General features: G+C 35.6%; 1 protein-coding gene across 2 annotated transcripts in view; it reads left to right on the top strand.

The window, feature by feature from the left end:
* Window positions 1-17,144, top strand: part of PELI1 (pellino E3 ubiquitin protein ligase 1) — a 71,251-nt gene extending 54,107 nt beyond the window's left edge. Inside the window, exons 2-7 of one of the 2 annotated variants that reach the window (XM_080813298.1) lie at window positions 3,513-3,652; window positions 6,426-6,555; window positions 9,558-9,659; window positions 13,678-13,875; window positions 13,971-14,159; window positions 14,717-17,144. In XM_080813298.1, the coding sequence (XP_080669424.1) occupies window positions 3,582-3,652; window positions 6,426-6,555; window positions 9,558-9,659; window positions 13,678-13,875; window positions 13,971-14,159; window positions 14,717-15,283 (1,257 nt within the window). In that variant the 5' untranslated portion in view covers window positions 3,513-3,581 and the 3' untranslated portion in view covers window positions 15,284-17,144. The remainder of the gene's footprint in view (window positions 1-3,512; window positions 3,653-6,425; window positions 6,556-9,557; window positions 9,660-13,677; window positions 13,876-13,970; window positions 14,160-14,716) is intronic. The other variant, XM_080813297.1, reaches the window with a different exon arrangement.
* Window positions 17,145-18,402: the final 1,258 nt, after the last annotated feature.

Below are 18,402 nucleotides of genomic sequence, written 5' to 3'. Positions count from 1 at the left end.
TAATTGTTTTAAAACTCTTCAATTTTTTCATTGAAGGTTTTAGTTAGCTTCATGTTATTTCTTTTTCAAAATGGAGGATATGATCAGTATTGTTTATTTTACTGAGATAAAACATTTCTTTGGGGAGTTGAGAGGATTTTTTTTTATATAGAATTGTAGCTCTTTATTTTTTTTAATTTTTTTTAAAAGATTTTTCTTTATTTTTTCAACAAACAGAGATCACAAGTAGGCAGAGAGGCAGGCAGAGAGAGGGGGAAGCAGGCTCCCTGCTCTTCAGAGAGCCCGATGCGGGGCTCAATCCCAGGACCCTGAGATCATTACCTGAGCCAAAGGCAGAGGCTTAACCCACTGAGCCACCCAGGAGCCCCGAGAGTTGAGAGAATTTTGTAGAGTATTTGAATGGAGGAAATTTTAAAAAAAAATTTCTTAAGCATATTTTATTTATTTAAAATAACTTCAGTGTTTCTTAAATTTACTACTAATAAAAATTAGTGCATTTGTCTGAATTGCTGCTCTAAATGTGTATGTCAGTTATGAGGGATAAAAGAGGGTCAAAATGGTTAAGCCTTCTCCTTTTACTTGTTCTTACTCATTGGGCTACAAATAGTCTGTGTTGCCTTCTCTCCAAAAGTGCTGCTGTAGAGGTTGTATTTCACGGTACTACAGAAAAAGACAAATAGGCATTTTTCATTCATTTGTTTCCTATGAAACTTGGTGGTGGAAGTATAAAGTCAGGAGACTGTCATGGGTTAGCTAGTAAGAGTTGTGAAAAACCTTTGTAACAGGTCTAACAGGAAGATCATGGAGAGAATAGATGTAGGAAATAACTAGTCCCATTAAGCTGCCGATGAAATAGACATAATATTATGGGGATTGTTTATTGTAGCATTTCTTCTGGCTTATCAGAAATATTAGTCTTGATTTTCCTGTCAAATTTATATTTCTTAATTAAGCTTTTTAATTTGAGATCATTGTAAATTCATATGTGGTCATAAGTAGTAAGACAAGAGATTCTGTGTACCCTTCACACAGTTCCCCCCAATTGTAATACCTTGCAAAACTATAGTAAAATATCACAACCAGAATATTGACACTGGTTAAAAAAACAGAACATTTCCATCACCACAGGGATCCTTTCTGTTGTCTTTCTGTTGCCACGCCCACTTCCCTTTACTCCCACCTACTCCTTAACATCCTAACAAGCATTTATGTTTTTCCCATTTCTATAATTCTGTCATGTTAAGAGTGTTACATAAATAAAATCATTTATGTAACCTGTTGAGTTTGGCTTTTTTTTTTTTTTTTAACTCAGCATCATTCTCTAGAGATTCATCCTTGTTATTTCTTGTGTGTTCCTTTTTATTGCTGAGTACTATTCCACAACATGAATGTACCACAGTTTAATCATTCATTCAGTAAAGAACATCTGGACTATTTCCAGTTTTTGGCTATTATGAATAAGGCTGCTATAAGACATTCATGTACAGGTTTTATAACATAAGTCTTCATTTCATTTCTCTAGGATAAATGCCAAGCTGTGCCATATTTAATTGTCTTAAATATTCCTTTACATACATTTGAAACCACCTCTGACAGTGTTAATAATTTTTGCTTTGACTTTCAGACATACTGTAGAAATCCAAGAAAAGGAAAGTTCATTGTATTTACCTATATTTTTACTTACCACGTTCGTTCTTCTTTTCTGATGTTCCAGGGTTCTTTTATCAGTTTTCTTCTTAGAGAATTTCTGCTAGCCATTCTAATAGAGTAGATCTGTGGTGACAACTTCTGTTTAATTTTCTCTCACCTGAGACTGTCTTGATTTCCCCTCCATTTTTGCTGGGTATAGGATTCTGGGTTGACAGTTCTTTTCTTTCACACCTGAAAAAGATGTTACTTTCTTCTGGCTTCTATGATGTATTTTGGCATGGATTTTTTTAGGTTTATGCTCTGTGAGTTTTGTTCAGCTTCTTGAATCTGTGGTTGTGGTTTCTCTTTCCAAATTTGCTAAGATTTCAGCCATTATGTGAATACTTTTTCAGTTCCATTCTCTTTCTTCTTTTTCTGGGTTCCAGTGATACAAATATTAGATCTTTTGCTGTGATCCCACAGGTTCATGAGGCTCTGCTCTTTCTTCATTTTTTTTTTCCTCATCTTTCTTCTTGTCCATTTTCCCTCCTCCTCTTCCTCCTCTTCTTCTTGTCTGTTTTCCTTCTGTTGTTCCTCTTCTTCCTCTTCTTGTCTGTTTTCCCTTTGTTGTTCAGATTAAGTAATTTCTCTCTTCTGGTTCACTGATTCTTTATTATGTCGCTTTTATTCTGCTGGTAAGTCCATCCTAAAAAGTGAGCATTTAAATTTTTGTCTGTTTGTCCCAAATATGTTTGCATCTTACATTTTTATCATGATTGGTTTAAAATCCTTGTCAGGTAATTCTGATATCTCTGTCATCTGAGCTTCGGTATTTCTTTCTTTTTGCATTGTCTTAAATCGTTATAGTTCTTAATACAATGAATGGTTTTCTATTGAAACCTGGACATTTTGGTATTATGTTCTGAGACTTTGGATGTTACCTAAACCTACTATTTCCACTGTCTTTTTCTGTCACTGCCTTGGCTGGGGAATTGTGGCTGCCTCCTTATTACTGCCAGATAGACATAGAAGTCCAGGTTCCATACTCAGCCTTCATTGACACCCAATGCAAGGGAATCCTTGTTACTGCCATGTGGCGATGGAAGTCCAGGCTCCCCTGACACTGCTAGAGTAGAGGTGGGGGCATGTTACCAACCAGCAGGGTGAAAGTCTTGGATCCCTACTTGGCTGCCTGACAGTACCTTGGTTGGGGGCAGGGGCCTAGGCTTCTTTATTACAGCCTTGTGAGGTGGAAGTCTAGGCTTCCCACTAGGCTCTTGCTTGTGTGGGCAATGGTAGGGCCAGTGTTTTCTGTGGTGGTTGGCTATAGTAGAGTAGTTACTGTCAAAAGTTCTCTCTCTTACTAAGGCTGCCCCTTCCTCATTCCTTTAACTAGAGAGATAAAGCTTTTGGGGTGGCTTTTTGTTTGTTCATTTGTTTTTTGTCTCTGCCAATTGGTATTTCCAGGTTGCTGGATTCTTCAGCTCTAAATCTGGGATATAGTAACCATAAAGAAAACCCAAAGAAACTCAGCACTGTGTCACTCCTTGTGCCCCAAGGTCCCTAGCTGGTCTGTCTGCTCTCTACTTTTCAGTCTTCTTATGTTTTATATATAATGTCCAGAGTTTGCAGTTGTACCTAGTGGAAATAATAGGGAAAAATTACTCCTATTCCATCTTCCTAAAGTTACCAAATTTACATTTTTAAACTATTTAAACAGTAGAACCAAATATATAACCATTATTGGGGGAAATGTCATGCACTTTCTATATTATATGATAACTTTGCATAATATTGTGCTCACAAGGACTGCTGGAAGATAACATCTTTATTTAAACTGAAATTCATTGTTCACATTATTAAGGAAAACTTTTTGCCTCTAGGAGATAATGCAAAAGGTGTCCCAAGGCTCCTGACCAGTGAACAAAGATTTGAGAAAGACAGCCAAGCTCATGTTTTCTCCTGATCAAGAAAATCATCCATCCAAAGCACCAGTAAAATATGGTGAACTCATTGTCTTAGGGTAAGTTTTCTCCTTCTGATGACACATAAAATTGAATAATATATAGTGACTTTAACATCCAGATTGAAATTACTTTTTAGATTGTATATCCTATCTATTTCCAAAAATGATTTAAAGCTACAGGATAATTATCTCAAAATAATACTGATAATGTTAAATCAAGAAACTCTTAATCCTCATTTTTATGCCATCTCTTAAAAGTGCTCACTTATGCATAAACTTTGCCTTACCATTACTCTCAGAAAGAACAAAGCTTCTTAAAGATGAAAAATGTAAAATCTAAATGTCTAAAGTCATAAAATTATTCCATTTGTCTTCCCTGTCCCATCTTTTAGAAAAGTTTGCCTCAGCCGCCTTTACCAAAATCCCTTCCCTGTTTAGGTCATTTCATGTAAGTTAGTATTTATTTGTTCCTTTGTCCTTCTGAGATAGTTGTTGCTTTATGCATATGGTCCTATTCTTCTTGTGATAGAGTTGTACAGGCTAAAGATATGATGACTCTGAAGCCCAGAGTCTCACTACTTGTTTGCTTCCTAAGTGTTCTCATCCATACAACTTATATAGACACAATCTAAAGAATAAGGAACAGATGATTCCATATTTCAGTTTGTTCAGTCTAAACTTGCATTAACTGTCAAAACTGAGAATGTTAGTCCATTAGCTAGAGACTTCAGAAACTAGAAATTGCAAATTTTACTTTCCCTCTGATGTTTCTTTTCTTCTGTCTAGAAATCAGCTCTAGGAACAATTATATGACTAGATATTTGAAACAACATGTTTTAGAGTCATTGTTGGTAGAGGTTCTTGGTTAAGTGAGAATGTGTCCCTTGTTTCAGAGGAGAGAGTGAGAGAACGTCGGAAGATAATATGGAGTTAATGAGCTTGACTAGAAGTCATGAATGCTAGATTCCAGTGCCTATTCTACCATTGCTAGTTATATGACCTTGGGCAAGTCACTTCACCATTCTGGGTCTTGGGTAAAATGACAGACAAGATCATCTAAGGCCCATTGAGACCTAAAAATCTCTTTTCTCAAAAACAACTTTATACAACGTCAGATCACATAGATCTTAATATAGTAATGACTAACAGCTTCTAATTACCAAAAATTATTCAAAGTTAAATTCTTCTACCAGGAATTCTGAGTCATTTGAAGACTGGAATTTAAAATTTAGTATATGGTTTAAACTGCCTTTCTTAGCCCAGCAGTTTCTCATAGTAGTTTTCTCTGTATTTGGCACTTGGTTTCTTAAAATACAAAGAATACTTCTTTCCAGCCCTCAGGAGAAATAAAGCTGGATAAGGTTGTCAGTTTGGTGTTGTTGCTACTTTAGAATAGAGTTTTGAGCTACAGAAACACAGTGTTTGGGAATAGAGAGTATATCCCCAGAAGAGAAACAAGTCAAGTAACTAAGCAGACAGAACAGTCAGGATCCACAGTGGGACCCGTGGCAAAACACAGCCTAGAGTTAGTGTTGTATTAACTAAGGGGTGTGACTCTGAGCTCTTAGCAAGGCTAGCAAGATTAGCAAGGGCTTTCTCCAACAGAAATCAGTGTGTTTTATTTTTTGTAAAGAATCAATATAATTTCTATATATGGCAGTGTGAGTAAAGCCCGTTCTTTTCCTTGTCAGCCACTACTGTAGGCCATTTTACAGTCACATTCTCCTCCAACCTCAAAACTGTCCCTGCAGGGTCCCTCCTTCATTTTCCCTCAAGATTGACCAACTATATATGAAAGACCAGGAAACAAACCAAAGATTTGTCAGGGGGCAGGGGACAGTGAATGAGGAGAGATTATTATTAAGCCACTGCTCAGGCCAAATGAAGCAAAAAAGAATTTTAAAAAGCATGACACAAACACCTGGATTCAGATTCTAGTATTTCCATTGTCACTTGTGTGACCTTCAGAAAATGACTTAATTTCCCTGAGCCTCTAAGGAATTTTATTCCCCTGAGGAATAACTTAAATTCCTAACCTGTAAAGCTGAGTGATGCAAATCTCTAGAGTTTTTATGAGGATGGATTAAATGAGGTGCTATATGGTAGAGAACACAATAGTGCCTAATACACGGTAAACACCCAAATGTTTTCTTGTGAACTTCTTTCCTATCCAATCCTCACTTACTTGCTTATTTTCAGGACATGTATATAGTATCATGGAGAAATGGTTATAAGATCTGAATGACAAAAATGTGTTTTGTCACTGTTTAGCAGGCATCTTAATTGGATAGGTTTTGCCAACATAATGTGAATGTGTATGTGTGCATTCATGACCTAAGACTTATCAGACTTATCAAATGAGTCTAAAAATTTCTTATTTCAGAAGTTAAGCTATTTAAAGTATTTAGTTGACAATTAAAGGAGATTCTGTTTTAGACAATTCATACTGTTCTTTTAAAGGTTGTATTAGCACATGCAAACATCCACCTTTAAAAAACATAGAATGAGTCATAAGGAATCAGATATGCCATTAATCAGCTCTTGATTATCTTGAATAAAAGAGGGAAGAAAAATACAGATAATTTAAAGCTATTTATAATCCAAAAAATACTTCTTTGTGACTTGGAATGTAACCAGAATATCATTTTGTTTCATACTCAAGACAGCTGGTCTAGGGATCAGCAATTACTGAAGGGAATTTGAGATACTTACAGTGTGCTAATAGATAATTAATTGGAGATCGATCCATATTTTAAGGCAAAGTAAAACATTTGTTTCAGAATTGTGTGGTTCTTATAAGAGATCACCTAAACTTTTTTCCCCCCACCAGGTATAATGGATCTCTGCCAAACGGTGACAGAGGAAGAAGGAAAAGTAGGTTTGCTTTGTTTAAAAGACCTAAGGCAAATGGGGTGAAGCCCAGCACTGTGCATATCGCTTGTACTCCTCAGGCTGCAAAGGTAAAAAGCAGACAAACCCAAATTAAACTAAATAAGTTAACTTGAGAAATTGAAAGACCCGTACATGTTGTTTATGTTCTCTAGCGTTCCCTTCACATTCTGTACCAGAAGTTTCCTTTTGTTTCGATGGAAGCAGACACTTTGGAGACATTACTTGAAAGGCTGCCATATGGAAGGGCATCAGACTTTTTTTTTTTTTTTTTTTTTTAATGACAAACCAGGATCAGTGGGTAGAAATTAGGAGGAAACATTCCCTTTCAATAAGAAATTTTTAAAAAGGTAGATTGGGGGGCGCCTGGGTGGCTCAGTGGTTTAAGCCTCTGCCTTCAGCTCAGGTCATGATCTCAGGGTCCTGGGATCGAGCCCCGCATTGGGCTCTCTGCTCAGCAGGGAGCCTGTTTTCCTCCCCAGCCTTCTCTGCCTACTTGTGATCTCTCTCTCTCTCTGTCAAATAAACAAATAAAATCTTAAAAAAAAAAAAAAGGTAGGTTGGGACCAGGGCTTTATCTAGTATTTAGAATTATACAGCTGTCTACCCTGAGAAGTAGGGAGTTTCCACTGTTACTAGAGGGACCTTGCCAATGAATGTAGTATATAATAAGCGTACTCAGGTAGTAGAAGCATTGTTTAGATGAGGTGATTTTTTTTAACTAAGGGTTAATTGTGTGATTCTTTTAGCAATAATCGCGCCTCGGATAAACCTCATTGGCTACGATACTGCCACTGCGCAAAGCTTAATTGTGTGATTCTTATAGGAGATCTTTATCAAAGATTCTGCTTATGCTCTTATTTTTTTGTTTGCTTGTTTTGTGGGCCTCAAAGCTTTTAACATAGTGCCTTGAACAAAATGGACCACAGTTAACTATTAAATTGAATCAAAACTATAAAAGCAAATGCCCAACCGTATTGGCCCCTTTTTCTTTCCCTGCCAAAATCTCCAGAACCTGAGCCATCATTTCAGGACACTTAGGCTTTTCTTGGAATGATAGACAATTTAGGGGGAATTTTAAATCTTTACATTTCTGTGCATTCTTCTACTTCCAGTTTCATAATACAGAATTTATATTGGATATTGTGTTGAGTGAATAAAAATTACAAAGTCTCTCACCTTTTGGAAGTAATTGTATCTTTAGCTAGGTAGCCCCAACATGTGCATTAATATTATACCACCTGAGATATATCTTTGTAAGTTAAATGAACAAGAGATGGAGAAATTGGCATATGGTGACTTGTTTTAGGTCATAGCTCCAGTCCCTGAAGTTAATTGAATTTTTGTATCCCACATGGTGTCTAGAACAGTCTTCATGTCTTGATGCGGCCACCTCTATTACTGTTTGAAACCCAGTAAATGTAGAAAAGGGACAGTTTCTTTCAAGTGTTTCTTTTTGCTCCTTTGCAGAAAGGTTGTGCTAAGCAGGTAGTGAGAGTGAGTGAAAGCTAATGACCCAGCCCGAGGAGCTCCATGCCACACCTGCCCCGGCAGCAGTGCTCTTGCATTGGGTGTACGCCACTTCTTTGTGCAGGGTTGTTACATCTGTTGTCCCCAACCACTAATGCCGTGTAAGCCTGCAAATCACAGCCAGAAAATGCTCCTACATATTTCCAAGTGCCCCTTTCATAGCTACTACTACCTCCGGTTGAGAACCACTAGCAGAGGGAAAATAGTTATAATCCCTATATCGAAAATACCCTATTCTGGCAGTCATCTGGGGTAAGGGTTAAACTCTGCCTTTCAGTCCAGTGAGAACTTAACTAGACATAGTTCTTACTCTTAATCTAAGACTAGGTTTAATTGCTAAAAAAGCCAGAGATTACAATGTAAAAGTACACAAAAACCTGTGTTTTTTAAATCTCTTTAGCCATTAAGAACACATTACTTCTAAGATTCTGGGCAGTTATTTGATTGAAAAATCATTGCTTTATGTTTATTTTTAAAATGTCAACAACATGCATGAGAATGATCTACATGGATTCATGAGGTTAGATACCTCTATGAAGAGAGCAGAGTGAGAGAAACATGTAAGCAGCCTTGATACTCTGTTGAATTTAAGAAACCGGAAGCAAAAATGGTATTGTTATGCTTTGATAAAGCTGGGTAGTTGGTACCCAGCTTTAAAGAAAATTTAATTTTCTTTAAATATTTGAAAATTTCACAGCCTTAATTAACTTCAAATCTATTATTTTAAGGCTTTATCTATTACAGATTACCTACGAATTGAAACCAGGTGAGGTTTTATAATGCCACAGTTCTAATTAAGAAACGTTTTTTGAATTTAGCTTCTTTGCTTTATGTCTTTGTATCTGTTTTCCTTTTACGCAACCTGTTTCCACTTCCTTTGTGCAGGTTTTCCCCCTTTCTGATATTATCTTCAAGTCAAATACATAGAAAACGCCCAAAAACAAAACCGAAAAGTTCTTTTTAGCAATGTTTTTAGTTTTAGTTTGGGATAAGTCAGAAGTACAGTCGTAAGCATTATGTCCATTTCCTTTGGTATAAGGTTTAATCATTCTATGAATTTTTCCGTATTTGCCCAGCATATGGCAAATATTTGTCACCTATAGAGTCACAGAATGATTAAGAAAAACATTTAACTCTGCGTGTTGGTAACTTGTTTGTAACTCTTTGAATTACTTTAAATATAAGAATCTTATCTTGCAGAATTTTGTATTTTCTCCTTAATAAAGTATAATCAAGTACTATTTCCAGTTTCTACATGGGGTTTCATTTTGATTACTTTATAATGTAAAATATTTATAAGGGAAAGCCAGATTTTACAGTGTTTTTATACAATGAAATTATATTTACACTAGAATCTTCGAAGTATTCTTATACACCCCACTCAATCTGAGTAACTACTCTCACACCTCATGTTACAGAAAAGTTACTAATTTCTACCTTAAATTTTGGGAGAAAATATGTCAAACATGAGATAGATTACTTTTTTGAATTTGATTTGATTGGCCTACCAGCTAATTTTTGCTATTAATATTTTCTTTCTTAGGCAATAAGCAACAAAGACCAGCACAGCATATCATATACCTTATCTCGGGCCCAGACAGTGGTGGTTGAATATACTCATGACAGCAACACTGATATGTTTCAGGTACTATATCATCTGAATTTTTTTTTTTTTCCCTTAAAAAAACAAAAAAGTTGACAACCTATTGTCAGTGACTTTTGCTGTGGTCAGTTTAATGATTATCATATTTTAGTCATATATTACATTAAAATATATATTGATTTCTAAATCTCATATATAGAAGTCAGCGTAGCATGGTTAAGAAATGGGCTCTGGTGAACATTACTTAATCACTCTATGCCTCAGTTTCCTCCTGTGAAGTGCAGACAATAGAGCTTCGTTCATATGACATTTAGGAGGCTTAAATGTGTTAGTACATATAAAGTGCTCAAAGCGGTGCCAGGGAGCTGGTAAACACTTAGCAATTAATAATAGTGGTTATAAAAATAGCTTAGTTAGCTGTTATCAGAAAAAAAAACAAATATTCTGCACATACTTATGACCTTTTTTTGCCACTGTTTCCCACCTTCCTCTCTAGGTAGCAAAATGTATAGGCAGTCTCTAATTGTCTGTATCATGTTTGTGATCAGACTTGTTTTTTAGCACATATTTGCTGCTACTAACGCAGTTAAAGTTTTTTTTTTTTCCTCTCTCTCATTTTTGTACCAATCCAGTGCTGATGTTTTCATAAATTTAATAGATGATAGAACAGTCAAACCCAAAGATATAAACAGAATCCATGATGTCTTCTGTTGTTTGGCTTTGTAGAGCCTGGATTTTTGGAAACAAATAAGACATAAAGTACCCAATAATGTTGCTCTTGCAATTACTGTCCCAGTGACTTCTCAAATTTTTTTTGTTTTGTTTTATAATATTGAATAGAAAAGGCCTGGAGATGTCTTTAATTATAACCAATAGCAAAATATTTCTCATTGAAGTCACTGGTTCCCCTCTAGCCCTTCTAGTAGAACACTGAATTTTTTAGAATAGTGTCTCTATAGTTAATATCAGAGTATGGATGTATGTTTATCTTTCTTGCTTTTGCCAAAAAAAATTTTAAAATAAATAACACCCTTAATGAAGATTAAGGTTGGGATCTTAATGAGAACCTAACACAAGCTTTAGGATGATTTTCCACATTTTATTTCACTGACAACCAGTTAAAATAAATATGCTTAATTAGCTTTTTTAAAAAGTCAAGATGTTAACTAGATGTTTGACCCCAGACTAGGATTTTTGTTTCAGAAAATACCTTGTATTCATTTGTTTATCCCTTGTTTTTTGTCAATAAAGTTACTGAAGTCTTGTGAGTTAAAGGTTACAGTTAGTTGGGGGCAGAATTGGGATTAAACCAGGCATTCTGAATCATAGAACAGTGTCTTTGCCATCTTATGAAGGTCCTTAAATAAGTTGCAACATTTTTTTTTCCTTTTCATAAAGGAATAGAGTTTTTCTTAAATAGTCGTCATAATGTTCTTTCTACAAAGCATGATACCAGTGAAAAATCCAAACATTTCTACATAAAAAAAAAAACAGAGATATATCCGAAACTACCCTGATAAATTAGCTAGTCTTTGAGGAACTGGTTTTATAACCATTCTGGGATTGCCCGCCTTCCACACTGAACAAAGAATATTTATTGTTCAATTCATCAACTGTTCAAACTCTGATTCTCTGCATTGGTTAACACTATGAAGTAAATAAAGGAGTCATTACAAGTTGCTTATATTCATAGGTGGTACACTGGCAGTCTAAATGTGAAGTACAAGTTTCTGATTGGGTTGAAGAAGGGTGAGGGAAAGACTTCATAGTAGTGCCTTTTTATCCAGATATGTTTGTTTTTTGTTTTTGTTTGTTTGTTTGTTTTAATGAAGTTTGAGTAGGATTTTATCAGTCCAGCCATTGGAAAGGCATTCTGACAAAAGAGATGGCAAAGTGTGGTAGAAGATTGACCGATGAGGGGCGCCTGGATGGCTCAGTGGGTTAAAGCCTCTGCCTTCGGCTCAGGTCATGATCCCAGGGTCCTGGGATCGAGCCCTGCGTTGGGCTCTCTGCTCAGCAGGGAGCCTGCTTCCTCCTCTCTCTCTGCCTGTCTCTCTGCCTACTTGTGATCTCTGTCTGTCAGAATAAATTAAAAAAAAAAAAAGAAGAAGATTGACCGATGAGCTGCTTGCAGCTAGAATATACTTTTTGTGTGAATAGCAATGATAGGAAATTAAGCTGGATCAGTGGGATGCAAATTGTGAAGTCAGTTTCTAATTATTACAGAAAAAAGAAACTAAGAAGTTTGAATAGTCTGTAAGGAACCATTAGGGTTTTTAATGAGAGTGGGAGGGAATGACATGATAAGATCTATACCTTTAAAGCTAATAGTGGCAGTTAGAAAGAGGAGGAATTACTAAAATTTATCTTAACACATAGTTATATTTTGGCAACTGATCATGATCACATAGGTTTTTTCCTCTTTATAGATACTTAACATATCTTCCTTCTTACCAATCTTGACCAATATTGCTTTGATATCTTAAATCTCCTCTAAGACACAGATCAAATATCAACTGTTTTGGAACAATCTCTCCTTCCAAATAAGTGCCCTTTCTGAATATCTTGATTCTAAATACCAATCCTCAATCCATTCCTGGGCCTACATCTTTTGGATCCAAAAGAGTCTTTTATTCCTAGAACTATTTTTAGTTTCAAAAGGCTGAGACCATTTTCTTTGGATATCATATCTTAAAAAGCAGGAAAAGGGACATCCAATCTTAAGTTTGTTAACCAGCCAGTTTTCTTCTAAAACTATCCAAACTAAAGAAAGACTTATACTTGATGATAGGACAAAAATGCTAAAAGGATCTTATCTAAAAGTGTGTGGTTATGAGGAATTCTTGAGACTCAAGAAAACTATGCTAAGAATGACTTTGAAGTGTCATCGTCATTGTAGAGGGTCACTGTTTTTTCTCAGTATCCACCTTCTTCAGTTTTATGATATTACTTTATAACCAGTACATGAATGAACTCATCATTTTTAAATGTTTACTTTAAAACCCTGTGACACTTGTCAGGTCTGTCATCTATTCCATAGATTTCCTTTTTTCTTTTCATTTTTAAATGTTTACTTTAAAACCCTGTGACACTTGATCAGTTCTGTCATCTGTTTCCTTTTTTTCTTCTCCACTTTCATCTTTCAAAATGAAAATTAATTTATTTACTAGCTAGTACCTCTGAAGATGTTTAATTTGCCCACCCATCCACCAGAACTCTGATCTGGGAACCTTGTCTCTCTAAAATATGGCTGAGAACCAGGAAGAAAATAAAAAGGACATCTAGGCATATAAAATAAAGGCCACGTAGGCCACACACTAAAATTCCTTTTCTTTGCTCCCTGGAGACTCGTTTAGGTATTTACCAAGAACCTTTTGAAATACTATTCTTTAAAGTTTAGTTTTTTTTATTTCTCAACCCATAGCAGAATAATAGTGACTAGTTATAGGAGGGGTATGTCAGGTATGCCCAACTGCAAGAAGTGATAGCTGACAACCTCACAGAACACACAAGAATATCTATAAAGTATACATAACACCTCAAAGGAAGCTATGTAAACCATAACGTAAGGATCAGCCTTCTTGTACATTGTTATAGCACCTGAAGACATCACTGCATTCGGTGTAATATAAATGGTATTCATAGTTCAATGTCCTGGAGTCATCATAACATAGTGTATGTTCACTATATTCTGTTAAAGAAGGTAAAGTAATACATGGTAGCCATATTTCCATCCAAAGGGATTAAAATTAAAATCTGCAGCCATCTAGAAATCTCAGCCATCCTAAATTCTGCATTCCCTGAGGGTTTCATATATTCTGGATGGTAAGTTCCTACTTCTATGCTCTAAATAATTACTAAGTCACAACAAGTTTGACAGATTAGTTTTCTAGGGTGTAGATGCTCTCAGAGTTAAGTATAAGTTTGCACTTTAGAAATTTCAGAGGCTTAATGATTTCATCTTCTTGTACCTTTCTTTTTTTTTTTCTTATACCTTTCTTGAACGGATTTTCCACAGTGTTCCTTTCAATAGGTTTATAGATATTTCTTTTTCCCTTAGATTGGTCGGTCGACTGAAAGTCCCATTGATTTTGTAGTAACTGACACAGTTCCTGGAAGCCAAAGTAATTCTGATACACAGTCAGTGCAAAGCACTATATCAAGATTTGCCTGTAGAATCATATGTGAACGGAATCCCCCCTTTACAGCACGGATTTATGCTGCAGGATTTGACTCATCAAAAAACATCTTTCTTGGGGTAATGAGCTTTTTTCCTGAATGGTGCATTATTTTTAACCATTTCTGTTTCCAAATTCCAAAGAACTGGAAGCTCACTACTTTTATTGCTACTAGGAGAAGGCTGCCAAATGGAAAACATCAGATGGGCAGATGGATGGTTTGACCACTAATGGCGTTCTTGTTATGCATCCACGCAATGGGTTCACAGAAGACTCCAAGCCTGGAATATGGAGAGAAATATCAGTGTGTGGAAATGTATTCAGCCTGCGGGAAACCAGATCAGCCCAGCAGAGAGGAAAAATGGCAAGTATTGAGATGTAGCTTCTTACTTACTTCCACTAAACACATTGGGTGTGTTGGATTGAATGCATTACGTAATTCCAAAAACTTAAATCTCTTGCTGACACAGAGTACTTAAGTCTGACTATCAAAAACGCTGACCACTAAATATTATACTAGAGCGTATTATCTTAAGGTTTCAATCAGGACCTTTAAAAATTTGTTCTTTCATATTATGTTAATATATTTTAAAACCTAAGCTTTCCTAAATTAGGTAACACTGTGTATTTTCTACCTCTTTGGCCATGATATATATGGGAAATACTAGACTTACTGAGTAGCCAGGTGTTTTAATCATAAATTGTCTTTACTATAAGGCTGAGAAGAAATATGTTCCTATTCTATATTTTATCCTTGATTTTCAGACTTAAATTTTTCATGACTGCCAGTAGAGTTTCTTATATTTAGTAATAATCATAGGAAATCTCAGTTCTTGAGTAAGGAGCATATAAGACCAAAACTTTCATGTAAAAATTGAAAATATAGTGGTGAATGTGTTTTTTGATTCTTGTTTCCTCTAGGTGGAAATTGAAACCAATCAGTTACAAGATGGCTCATTAATTGACCTCTGTGGTGCAACGTTGCTGTGGCGTACTGCAGAAGGCCTTTCCCACACTCCTACAGTGAAGCATTTAGAAGCTTTAAGACAGGAAATCAATGCAGCACGACCTCAATGCCCCGTAGGGTTCAACACACTAGCATTTCCTAGTATGAAGAGGAAAGATGTTGTCGATGAAAAACAACCATGGGTGTATCTAAACTGCGGCCATGTGCATGGCTATCATAACTGGGGAAACAAAGAAGAACGTGATGGAAAAGATCGTGAATGTCCCATGTGTAGGTCCGTTGGTCCCTATGTCCCTCTGTGGCTTGGATGTGAAGCTGGATTTTATGTGGACGCCGGCCCTCCAACCCATGCGTTCAGCCCATGTGGGCATGTGTGTTCAGAAAAGACAACTGCCTATTGGTCCCAGATCCCGCTTCCTCATGGTACTCATACTTTCCATGCAGCCTGCCCCTTTTGTGCACATCAGTTGGCTGGTGAACAAGGCTACATCAGACTTATTTTCCAAGGACCTCTAGACTAACAGACAGTTGTCCTCCAGGACTACATTATAAATTTATAAGCTAAGTGAGTTGGGTTTTCCAACCTGTTGTCCATGTCACAGTTTCTCTGCTCTGGTCATTTGCATTAAGATGAAGAATTTTTTTAAACATTTATAATAAAAAGTAACAATTTCTGATAAAAAAATCTGGGAAACTCAAGGAAAAGAATTTCTGAAAGTACCAGACTTCTGAATTCTGAGTTTTGGAAATATATTTTGAGGATGAAAAGACACAGTCTAATTTGTTGCCTTCCTTTTAGTGTTTTTGAATCACCCATCCTCAGTGTTGAAAAATTGTTTTATATAACTGAGGGTACTGTTGATTCAAACTATGTTAGTTTACAGTTTGTTGCAAACATTGTAAAATACAGCAACATGTATATTAACTTTTTTCTATTTATCTTTATTATAGAAAACATCTTAGAATGTTCTTGATAGAGTAGCATGGTAACGATGGTGTCACACTCTTGGTGTGAATGGTAGTTTAGTGAGCACAGCTCAAGGATTTGCAAGCTTAGAAAGAAGGACAAGAGAGCCTCTCTCCCTACCCCCTTCTAAATACGGAATTTGGTAAATTAAAATACTTTGTAAAACCAAATTCATACTAATTATTATTGTGTAAGAGCTGTTTGTTTTTAACCACATTGAATATAATCAGGAAAGTTTTTTTCTTAATGTTTCTCTCAAGTGTAGTATATAACAAAAAATGCTAAGAAACATTTTATATGATCCTTTGAATATGCAATTTAATCTAGATTATCTATTTTTCTCCCATGATAACTAATCTGTTTTTAGTACCAGCAACATTTGGCAAGTTTATTTTTTAGATATAAACTGTGGTTCATCTGTTCACTGTTTCTGGAAAAAAAAAAACATTCTCATGAGAAAACGCATAAATTAACAAGGAGGAGAGTGACTTGATTTGCTTTTAGAAAAATAAATAAGTTGATTATTCTGTGTGTGGTCTTATCCAGGCATTAAGAAATGTAGAGATATAAAGGGTTCAATGACAATAGTGCCCCCTCTTTTTTTTTTAACCTAGCAGACCAGCCTTAACTTTGTGGGCTTTGAATCCTAAGGAGAGTTGCCACCGTGTGACTCAAGGAAATGTTTGGTTGGCAGATGAGCACCAGTGACAGCCGAGTAGAGGAACATACTTGCATGGTATGTTTATTCTCTAATTCCAGTAAGTTCTTCGCTTAAAGAAGCAAGAAAACATTTCTTCACTCCCTCCCCTCCCCTTTCTTTAATACACCACAAGGGAAGTATAGACAGTTGCACTACATCAAACCCTTTGTGACACTTGTAGAAATCAGTACACTTTTAGAGTAGACAGAATCTTTATTTTTCAATCTTTTGATTTGTTTTTCCTTTAGTTCAAAAGTTGTGTAATAATTGACTCTAGTAAATTTTCTTATGTGGTAGTATAGCTTTAATTTATCATAACTATTACTATGCTGTTCTGAATTTTCTTTTGGTTTAAAAAAAAAACAAAAAACCCTGTTGCTTAGAAGCCATGAACTATCTTACTTTAATTCAACTTGTCAAAATTTCCTTGTTTTTAAAAAATGATCATTTGGGTTCACTCAGGAAATGCATGTCAGGAAACTTGTATTATAAGTTTACTAGTTGTGATGTATCCGTAACTGCTGTTACCCCCTTTTCAAAGAAATATAATTGATTTTGAAGTTTTCTAGTCACATGCTTTGTGACTAATGCAAGGAAATCAAGCCCTGTGTTGTATTTGTTCTAGTCATTTCTATTCAGGCTATATATTGTAGCTAATTTTTATTTGCAATTAATTTATTCAAACTAAGTAAATACTTTTCAAAATAGATACTTGAATTTGTCTCTGTGAGTTCGTTTTTGCTTAACTGAGAATGGGAAACCAGAAATGAAAACTTGTAGACAAATCTACCCCTGACTTCAAAAATATTCACTTGAAATAGATAAAGAATTTGCATTTAATGTAATACTTCAAATCTCTGGTTCTTTTGGGAAAGCATCTCTTACTTATTAATAAAAGAACTTTGTTTAGTGGTTGAATAATTGAAGCTTTAGTTAAGTCCTGCTAGGGAGTTGGCTCTCTGCAAGAGTGTGATACTAAACTGTTGAAACAGTGCTTCACTGACTATGAAAAGTCAGGTTCATTTTCTACCAAATTCAAGTTTTGAAAACTCCAATAATTTAAATCATTAGGTGTATTTCTGTTCAAGCATTTTGAATATTGGTTCTGTCATTTTGCTGATGCCTAATGGAACACTTTTAGTTACTTAATTGTATTAAGGAATATCAGTGTCCTGGCCAAGGAGAAAAAGTCGTATTTAGATCTCCCAAATGTACTTGAAAGAAAGATCATCTTTATGGCTTAACTCTTTTATCAAAGTGATCTTACCATCTAAATGTTCCTTAATTTATATAGGGAAGTTCCCATCATCTAAAATGTTAGGGTCTTGATGTAAGATAGGCTAAATAACCAGAAGGAGGAGTCTTTTACCAGGCTATCTTCTGGAAGCTATAATTGCTTACTTCTACCATTTTAAAAATATTCTGGAACATTTAAAATAGGATAGGAATATATAATAATGTAAATAAATATATAATTACATCTAACATGAGTACTCCTACTCTACTTTTCTCTCAGGATACCTCAAGAACCATGGGTGATGCATGATCTTCTGACACATAGACCGAGTGAGTGAGGGCACCAGTGAAAGTCCATCCATTATTCTGTAGGACTATATTTTTCATATAAATTTAAACACTTGGGCCCTCATCCTGATGGGTTATCTTGTTCTATCCCACTTTAGAGACCACTAGCTAAGAGATCTATGATCCATTCTTTTGTAACTTGTGTTCCAAGCATTAACCCTGTAGCAAATCAGATTACCTAAATATTGCTTAGGGAACTATATTATTCTGTCACCCACTCCCACTTTCAGAAATAAGTATACTTTAAGACCATGCCCTCAAATTTTATCTACACATTCTTGCAACAGATATTTGAATATCTGCTACACACCAAGCCACACTGCGTGATTTAACAGGAAAAAAATACCTGCTTTCATGGGGCTTATATTTTAGTGGGGAAGATAAAAGTG

The sequence above is a fragment of the Martes martes genome (genome assembly GCF_963455335.1).
Source record: "Martes martes genome assembly, chromosome: 9".
Classification (NCBI taxonomy): domain Eukaryota; kingdom Metazoa; phylum Chordata; class Mammalia; order Carnivora; family Mustelidae; genus Martes; species Martes martes.
This window is presented reverse-complemented; position numbering and strand designations above follow the sequence as displayed.